This window comes from Blennius ocellaris (assembly GCF_963422515.1).
Source record: "Blennius ocellaris genome assembly, chromosome: 11".
Taxonomy (NCBI): Eukaryota; Metazoa; Chordata; class Actinopteri; order Blenniiformes; family Blenniidae; genus Blennius; species Blennius ocellaris.
The window spans coordinates 9,561,709-9,572,007 of record NC_137660.1 but is presented as its reverse complement, the minus strand read 5'-3'; the positions used below and the strand labels follow the sequence as shown (position 1 = coordinate 9,572,007).

The 10,299-nt window shown below is 41.4% G+C and overlaps 1 protein-coding gene across 1 annotated transcript; it reads right to left on the bottom strand.

Moving 5' to 3' along the window:
- Positions 1–3,785: 3,785 nt before the first annotated feature.
- cUnh11orf96 (chromosome Un C11orf96 homolog) lies at positions 3,786–5,340 on the bottom strand. Its single transcript, XM_080504655.1, has one exon. It carries the CDS (start codon positions 5,054–5,056, stop codon positions 4,676–4,678), a length of 381 nt encoding a protein of 126 aa, XP_080360781.1. The 5' UTR covers positions 5,057–5,340; the 3' UTR covers positions 3,786–4,675.
- Between the last annotated feature and the right edge of the window lie 4,959 nt (positions 5,341–10,299).

Sequence of the window (10,299 nt, the reverse complement as noted above, 5' to 3'; positions counted from 1 at the left end):
GTCCTTCTTAGTTCTTCTATATACCCACTCTTCTTCCAGTCATGGGCCCAGGTTTGAAGTTGGGAACACTTTCTAAGTTCTTATAGCCATTAAAACAATCTGCACACTCGTATACTGATTATGTTTATCTCCAACTTGCAGAATGTTACAAAACGGTAAACTATGACTTTTAACTGGAAAGTTTAACACTTCAACTCAGGATGCACAGCAACAGCAAGATAAACAACAATTATATACGAAATGTATATTTATTATCATATTGGCATTGAAGGTTGGCACAAACACGCAAAGGTTTGTTTGACCTTGGGCTTTTATTGTGGTTTGGTTTCGGAAGTACAAGTGTATACATTTACTTATTTATTCCACTCTGGGTGGAATAAATGAGCTTTTAAGTTGTGCTTGTATCTTGTCGAAATGCAAATGAAGTCCACTGTACGCCACTGAAGTGGCACCGTCTTCATTCAGCCATCAACAACAACAAAATAATTAAAGCTGCAGGCAGCGTTGAACGGGTCCTCGGGTTGGAACCGGGCGCACACGGAGGTTTGATGCACGTCAGAGTGCAATGGAAATTTGCTATGTAAATGATGCCGTGTCCTGTGATCCTGTGTGAGGTCTTTAATTGAGCATGTAATGGCCCATTGCAGCATGTAGAGCAGAGATGAGGCCGTTTCTCATCGTTTCCTGCTTCATGGTGAACCATTAGAATTTTTTTGGGGTGGGGGGGTTGCTGTCATGGCCACATCTTTTGTGTTTTGTGAAGAATTTTGACACCCTTTTCATTGGAAAGGACTCTTACAGGCCACATTTTGGACGAAATGGTGGACTTCCTGTTTGTGTGGCTCAACATGCTGCATATGTCCACCGAATTTCGTGGACATCGATGAAACATGTTAAACATGTTACTGGTAGATGTTGTACATGTGAACAACGATGTAGGGAAGCTATGCAGCCACTTTTACAAACGCATGAGACATGACCACAAAATAAAAATGGTTTACCAATTTTCACAAATGTTTCAGCCTGTTTATGCCTTCAAAAATGCAGCAGTATATAATTCTAATAATAATAATTTAAAAAAAATTATTTAAAGAAAAAAACAACTAGAAAACTTTTTAAAAAAGAGCCTTCTCTGATCTTGGTAAAAAAAAACTAAAAAACAATTAAACAACAAAGAAATTCTTCCTGTCCCCATTGACAATTCTCATAATTCTTGTTTGCATTATAAACACGGTCAACAACTGTCTTTTTTCGAGGCTTTTTCCTCTTGTTTTCAGGGCATTTTGTATTAATATGATCATATTTATAATAATAATAATATTATCACAAGTTATGATATGGCATGAAAAATAAAAAAGGGTTTTATCAACGTTGTAGGAAGCCCTTCAGGCTGAGAATTCAGGAATCTGAATTAAGGAAAAGGAAAGGCTTTCATTCAGTTACTTATCTAAGACCCAGATAGTTTCACATCAAGGAAACCAGCATGTTTGTTGTGTTTCGGGCTACATTGACTTTTCTTACATGCATCAGTTCTGACCTCAAAGTTCTCAAATTCTTCTAATGTCTTATTGTGAAACACTGTTTTGACATCAAACAAAGTGTAGCGTGATGATATATGTTCGTGAAAAAAAAAAATCAAAGCCCTCTTTTTTTTCCCACGGAAAATTATTCTTCACCTATTATCCTTTAAATACTGAGTAACTTAAGCTGTGCAGCTCAAGGATCAAATCCGATTGAGTATCTCAGAAATGACAGGGATGGTTTAACATACTTTTTTTTTTTTTAATGGACTTCCTAATCTTTTCAAGGAGAGGCAGAGAGACTTTTCAAAGCATGCCTTCTTCTTCATAATTTATTATATATATTAGCTGCTTGTCAATATTTGTACAGTGGAGGACAAGCCTGAACAGGATGATGCTGGATCTGCTGGAGTGGAGATGCCAGGAAGACCAGGCTGAATATGGACGTTTTGCAATCATGTTGGAGGTGTGTGTGTGTGTGTGTGTGTGTGTGTGTGTGTGTGTGTGTGGTGGTGTGCATGCGTATGCATACGACCACGCGCTGCACCTCCTCCACCTGCCCGTGGTGACCTCCACCCCCCCAGGGGGAGCTCCAGCCTCAGGGGATCTCCCTCTAGCTCCTCCTTCTCCACGGGGCAGATGCCGCCATCACTGATACACGTCATACACACCGTACTGAACATAGACATTATATATATGGAGACTTCCTATTGGCGGGCGCTGCGAACTTGCTAACCAACCAACCAACAGGAATGAATGTACATAAAAATCACTGTACTAAATACCAGCAATATTGTTGATTTCATTTCACCAGTGGCCAGAGAGTTGCATTGTGGGTAGCACTCTCAGCTCACAGTTAGAAAATCCCGGATGGGGCCTTTATGTCTAGTGATTGCATGTACTACCTGAGTGTGTCTGGGACTCCACTTTCCTCCCATGGTAAATGGTCCTCCCACTACTTGAATGACAAAATTAAGCTGGAATGTTTATAAATGACTACAATTTACAAAAACAACATCTAATTTATAAAGATATGGATCACGTCAAACTCTACTGTAGTGCAAAATAGATCGAAAACCCCACTTTGGGGGTTATCTTCATCATTATAAAATGGTCTTGGGATATAAATTGACTCACCAGCCGAAATGAAGGTGGCTGAGAATGTATAAAGAGTTTTGAGAGAAAGACTTTCATGAAAGATGGTTGGTTCAAAATCAAACCGAACCTAATATCTTTCTTCTTCGTGAATGCTGAACTTCAATGTGTGTTTCTCTGTGCTGATATATCTTCAACCACAAAAGCATCACTGTCAAACACGTAAGCCATCGTGTCTCCGGAGGAAATGTCTCTCTCTCTCATTTTGCAGGTTTGCTTTACCAGAGCCTATTTTTAGTCGAGCCACTTGCAGCCCGAGCAGGTTCTCTTTTAAAACCCCTGCAGCAACGTCTCCACGCTGCTGACACCAAACACAGATGGAAGTTGCGCATCAAGATTTTGCTCGTCATTGAGTAGATTAGATAGAGGCTGCTTGTTGGCAACCGGAGGGAAGGATGTCTGAGGCTCCACGGTGCACTTTCCTCAGCAGGAGTGATGCTGCCTTCGCCGTTGATAACGTGACATTACAGAAAGTGCGCCAAGCCGTCACAGCTGTTGGACTACCTTTCTTTTGAAGCATGCTGCAGACGCAGGTTGAGCGCCGGGTATTTACACATAGATCAGACATCTGCTTTTACCTCAACAGTGACAGATAAGCACGGCTGACGAAAGCAATAGATCAGCATTGTCTTCGTCCTTTTTGAATTTTACACAAAACAATGGGAGTCAAATCACTATAAACACCTGGTTGGCTTGCTTCAGGTATGCCTGTGGCAGAATAAATGCATGATTTTTATTAACAAAAAAATGAGAGAAGGGTTTGTAATGCGCAAAGAATAGAGAAAGTATGATTATGCTCATTTATTTATAATTGGTTCTATAGGTCTTCTGCCACAATGTGTATTATGTCATGCACACCTTCCATGTTTTGTATCTCTAAATTACAAAAACTATCCCTTTTTAAGACACCGTTGAGTGATAAAAATGTGATTTCTTTTTTTTTTTTTTTTTTTTTTAAATAGTATCATAAACATCACTGGAAAGAAGTTAAAATATGAAACAGAAGTTACTAAAATATATAAATAACTTCCCTGACGAAGGGTAAACAGAATTTTCACCCCCCCCCCAAAAAAAAAAAATCAAGAAAAGACATGGCTGAAAATACTTGAAAATATTTATTGAAGTACATTTGACAAACACTTGTGTATAAAGTAGAAGAAATATAAAGTATAAAGGTTATGCTTCTGCTTTAAAGTCTCAGTGACTTCACAAGTCAGAAAGAGAAACAAAAGGATCACATCTAAACCTGCATTTGGCTACTGAGTGAAGAACAGAATAAATATTTACATGAAGGCATTCTTTTTGCTCAGGAACTGAATCGAGAGCAGAGATCTCACTGACGATGAAGCTGAAAAACAAGAGGTCAGGCTCTTGACAAAGCTTTGTAATTGCACCGCTTCGGTGACGGCCAGGTCACTCTTAATGTTCAGTGCTTCTTTACTCAGTCTAAATATGTACAGCATAGTAAGTCACTAACATTTTTAACAGTCCTTTTTTGTTTTTTCATGACAGATCAAGTAGAAAAATCTGGATAGAAACAAAAATACCTATACAGATTTAAAATGGAAAAATATCACCTATCTTTCAAGTTTTTTGTTTCTTTCTCTCATAGACATCTAGAGTAGAAAAGGAATACATTTGAAGAGTTTGTGTGTTCAAACACTGCGTCATTTTCTACTTTTTCTGATATCTGTACAACAGTTTATCCAGCCTGTGGGAAAGATGGTCACCGACACAGCGCATCTTCCAGCTCTATGCTGTAATGCTGACATGTTAGTATATATTAAACATAGACTTTTGTGTGACTGCAGCATGGCTTACACACACACACACACACACACACACACACACACACACACACACACACCCTCACACACACTCAGGCACACACGCAGGCTGGCAGAGGGGCCAGTTTGGTTCAGTTCTGTTGGCTTCTGTGTGAAGTGGCGTCAAAGCAAAGTGAGACTGGTGGGCGCCAGGGGATGGGAGCGTCCCTGTCCTCACTGGGTGGAGTCGGAGTCACTGGAGTCCATGCTGGCCTGCGTGGAGGTGGGGGTGCAGCTGTTGTGGGCAGTGGGCGAGCAGTGGAGGGTCTGCGTGCTCCGCCGCAGGTTTTCCAGCGACTGCAAGAACGAGCGACGTGCCCTCTCCTCCTCCAAGGGTGAGGAGCCTTCTTCCTCCACCTCGGCGATTTCGGCAAAGGTGACGGGCTGCGTCTTGAAGCGAGCCTCTCGGGGTCGGCGAGAACGGCTCTTGCCCCTCGCCGGGCACTTGGGGACGGGCAGCTGCTGGGGAAACTCCTCCATGGCTGAAGCCATGAGGTGAGCTGGCAGGACGTGGAAGCCTGAGGTCTCCATAACCATCTGACGCACAGCAGCCATGGTCGAACGGGTACCCAGAGAAACGACTTGAAATTCAAATGTGACACAAAAAGATGCAAGACCTCTGATGTGACCCTTCGAGATTGTAGCTTCTCTTTGAATAATCAAAGAGGATTCTCTCAAAGAATCCAAAGTCAATCAGAAAAAAAAGAAGAAGAAAGAAAACACACCAATCCAATCCAAGTCCAGGCGGTGGTTTATGGTCTGCCTGTGCTCTTCACCACTCCGTGTGTCTCAGCTTGTCTGCTGCCTGGTGTCTCAGTCTCAGTGTGTGTGTGCTCGTGAATCTCAGACTGCTGGAGCTAAACAGCTCCAGCTTCCTCTTTTATAGCTGCTTACAGCCCCCTCCTCCTCCTCTCTCGCTCGCTCTCTCTCTCTCTCCCCATGTGTTTTTCCAGGTCCCTCCCACTCCCCTGCTTTCCTGTCAGTCATGGTTCCAGACCCTCAAAATAAATATACGAGAAGAGGATCTCTGTGTACATGCCAGGTGTGGGAGGGTCTGATGGATTTACGGTGGGGGCAGACACTGGAAGGGAAAGCAGCTGAAATAGTCATGATGTTTGGAAGACTTAAAAATGATGGCAAATAGTGTTTCTTTGTTTTCTGAAGTGACACCGTGTGTGTAAATTAGATGAGAACCTTAAAAGAGGAGGCCTTAAAACTATAATTATTCCATCATTTCAAGTGGTTCAGGATGTTTATCTCTTGTTTCTCCAGAAGTCACCATGACAAGTATCTGAACATCATGTATTTGAGGTATTTGAAGAGAAGATAGCTTTGTATACACTGCATACATGTAAACATGACAGCAGCAGGTACAAATAGTGTAAGGTATAACAGTCCCCGCTGTTGGTACAACAATCTCATCTCTGTGGATTATAGGTTTTTAGCATGAGGAATCTGGAATATGAACACACATGGGGGAAACATACAGTATTAGAAGTAAAGGACACCTCAAAAGGCCAATAACTTACTTTATACCTGCCAGTATTTGTTAATAAGAGCTACCCAACAATAATTGTACCTCCAGTATAAACTAAGAAGCTTCATACATCAAATTCAAGGACGAACACAATCTAAGGCTGCAATTCTGTGGCAATGAGTTAAAAAAAAAAAGCTGATTAATAAGTTACTTGTGTCATAATTTCTTTAATCAAAGCCTGAATGGATACATTAAAAAAAAAGCAGTGGCACGTTTTTCACCGTTGACACAGACATATGTAATAGGAAGGAAAACCTAGAAAGGAAAGGAAATGAATTATTTTACGTGTGGCCGATTCGTATGGGATCCTTATCTTCATCGATTCGATCCAAGTCTGCACAATGTGAAATGTCAATTGGTGCTTGTCAAAACATGCAGGGCAGCAAATATGCATTTAAAGCAGAGAAGTGACAACTTATCTGACTAAGGGTTTCACAAAAACAGGTGTGGTGGCATTGCAGTGACATAGATTCACCTCGTGAGGGTTTGATCTGATCTTAACTTGACTAACAACAAACACATGCCAACCTAAAAAAAAAACAACTCACTTTTGTGGGTAATCGCTCTGTGTCCCCACAAACACAAGTCACTGTGATGTCCCCATAACATTTAAGTCAACACAGCATTAGTGGCAATGGAAGGCCACACAACAAACACCGTAAATGTCACAAACTTTGCAGGTGAGCTGAAAGTAAGCTGCCCTAAAAACCTGCTGCAGCAGTGGCAAACTGTAAGCTCAGTTTTGAAATAATAATAGGATAAAGCCTTGTACTAAGCAACTAATCAAATGGCAAATTAATATTTCTTGGGAATTCCATTATCTCTATTTTCAAGTTGTTTATCATAGATGTTTTGGAGGAAATAAATGCATTAAAAGTGAAGATTTTCAGGCTTTGCGCTTTATTGCAGAAAAACTCGGAGAATACCCGGGAAGCTGCTATGATTTTACTGGTCTGAAAAACCTGGGATTCAATGAGACGTTTCATGAACTAAAAAGACTTTGACACACCTGATATATTGGCAAATTGGAGTTCTGAATCTTTTAGATTGCCAGCAAACATGTTACTAATCCAGTTCTTAAAAGCTGCAATGTAGAATAGGAAGAAATTGGTTGTGATTTGTGTTTGGATGAGAGAAGAGGCTCATCTGGGCCGCTGAGGTTGAGGACTTTACAGAGAAATCCAGAGAGGCAAAGGATAAGACTGTTTGGATGCCTGCTAAAGAAAGTCTGTCTGTCTTATCTTTTTTTCTCCTCTATCCCCTCAACCCAACCGGCCAGCAGAAAGCCGTCACCTCCGAGTCTGGTTTCTGGAAAGGTTTCTTCCTGTTTGAGGGATTTTTTCCACTCCACAGTCACTCGTGCTTGCTCATGGGGATCTGTTGGGTTTCTCTCTGTAAAAAGCACTGAGAAATGCCTGTGTTGTATTTGGCGCTATACGAATAAAGTTCAATTGAATTGCGGCATATGGAGCTGCCGGCAAGAAGTCGAAGAAGAAGAACCTCAGAGAAGATTTCTCATTGTAACTACGGAGGTAAAGAAGCAGTAGAAAGGTGCCAGACGGGGCCAGAGACTGTTACCCAGCATGCTCAGTCTCGTATGAAGTGAACACAACAGCTTACAAGTAAAGAGACACACCACAGACTCATCAGCAGTCAACGTGTCGCGTCGCTTTCACTGTCACTGTCACTGTAATGACTACATTTGTCAGCGTTGGCGCTTATGCAGCCGTGTCATGGGCCGGGGAGGCTGGCTGGTTTGGGTACATTCACACTTCAGCTGCCAGGGTTTTTTTTCTCTTTTGCGACTTGTGACGTAAATCAGATGTTTTTGGTCGGAAGGAGTGCATCTTGTTTGCGTCATCTCTTAACAGCAATAACCCAAAATATTGGAATTCATTCTTGGGCTATTTAGTCCATTTCTGACAGTTTTGAATGTTGTTTAATAGTAAAAATAAAAAATATAGAAAGAAGTTATTAACTTCTGGTGTTGTTTTTTGTAGAAGAGCCAGTGTCAGAAGATGTGTGAAAGACACTGACACCAAGAACAAATAAGAGCAGGAGTTAAAAAAAAAAAAAAAGAAAGCGTACGTGTATTTAGTTTGGCAAAATTAATGGCTATTAATAAATAGCCAAATCTCAACACACCCTTGTCCATATGAGGGGCATACGGAGCTCGAACCAATCCCATTTAACAATGGACAAAAGGCAGGGTAGACTCTGCGTGACAGTGAGAGTCAACAATTAACAAGCAAGTCAGTCTTTTGATTCTGGGCGGAAGCCCGTCGTCGCCAAAGGAAACACATGCAGGCACAGGGAGAAAAGGAAAAACCCCATAAAGCAGGGCCCAAACCTGGAATTGATCCTGGACTTTCTTGTTGTGAGGAAACAGCGCAGACTACTTCAGCACTGTTGTGGAAGAGAACTGTGAGGCCATGATAACAACAGCAAGGCTTTATAATTCATGCTTAGTCATCCTGAGGCTCTTAACAGGAAACATTCCTGCTGCAGGACACGGCTATGGCTGTCAAATACAATAATGTCACAGACAGAATCAGGAGGTAACGGCCAGCGATAGGACAGTCCGAAAGTATATATCAGATTGCACCGTGGTCATTCTGCTGAATTGGCTTTTTTTCACTCGTGGCAAAAAATGTTTTTGCAAACCTTACATAAGTTCAGGGTTAACAGTCAGTTCATTGACCCACATATATTAATATTACTAATACTAATACATACCCGACTAATCAAACATTTGAATTATTATCCTCAGTAATTACAACAGGACCAATGTAGAACAAATTAGGTTGTAGACTATATTGTGTGATCTACAAAAGGCTGGTTTTTGTGTTCATTGGTTCCTTTATGACTTAAACTAGTTCTTAACATGGTCTACTGTATAACCAAACAGTTTCTCTGTAAAACTGTTTGATTTTACAGAAATAAAGCAGGCTGTATGTTTTATAACTCTCTGGTCCGTCACCGGAGGGACACGCGCTCACATTCACAACAAGGAATTTAGAGTCACAATTAATCTACCACTTATGGACGCTTGGTGGAAACCAGACCACTTGGAGAAAACCCACAAAGAAACCAACACGAACTCAAAACCTTTTCACCGGGAACTTCTAAAAACTGGCTCTTTTAAATTAATAAAACGTATTGGTTTTATTCACACCATTAATAAAAGCCTTCCCGCAGTTTGCAAATCTGAGAGAATGTCACTCGTACGGTAATCAGAGCACCATAAAAGGACCTTTTTCAAATAGCAATGTTGTGTTGGACAAGTCAGAGTAAGTCAGCGGCGCCTACAGATTGCATCATAACTCACTCCTGCAGTTAGTGGCAACCAACACGTACACAAACAACCAACCTGTCTGTCATCCACACTCGCTTACTAATAATAACTTGTGGGATCACCAACAGCAGCATGTGCATCATTGCCACATGCGACATCTTTGCATCGCAAGAGTTGACCTCATGGGCTTTCCCTTGCCAAGGCTGCAGACTTTTTTTCAGGAGTGACATTACGAGCTCGAAAGGTTCCCGTTTCATTGGGCATTTCTCTGACGACACCTGAGGAGGCTGAGACGGACAGCGAGCCACGCTGCTTCTAGTCTTACTCACACACCTTAGCAAACACACACATATAAGCTCAACAGGGTCACAGGACGAGGATGGCAACTTGCAAATACCTCCTCATTCTATTTTGAGGAGATTTAAGGTCAGCCATGATCAAGACAGCACTTCCCTGTCAAGTGACATCACTGGACAGTGAACACTGAAATCGTGTGCGTGCGTGTGTGTGTGTGTGTGTGTGTGTGTGTGTGTGTGTGTGTGTGTGTGTGTGTGTGTGTGTGTGTGTGTGTGTGTGTGTGTGTGTGTGTGTGTGTGTGTGTGTGTGTGTGTGTGTGTGTGTGTGTGTGTGTGTGTGTGTGTGTTATCCTTGGGAATGGCTTGTTGCCCTAAAAGATTTTGACAAGGCTGCATGTGATGTAAACAAGGACATGCTTTGGTGAAAACAACATTTGGAAAACTCTTTGCTTTCATCGTTTAAGCTGTTGTTGTTATTTTCACTTGTGCACATGCTCGGACAACTGTAATATGTCTATACTTTTATTTGTTTGGATCTGAATGGTATAAACGGCTTTGTTTTTATAGTTTGTAAAGTCAATGAATCTTTAAGTTTCTGCCTTCAACTCGACTCATAATTTGAAATGACTGAGCTTCTGTATATATATTCATAGTACTGTATATGCTTGTT

Bases quoted from the DNA above. Each gene is read 5' to 3' on its own strand.
- cUnh11orf96 (XM_080504655.1), bottom strand. From the start codon at position 5,056: ATGGCTGCTGTGCGTCAGATGGTTATGGAGACCTCAGGCTTCCACGTC.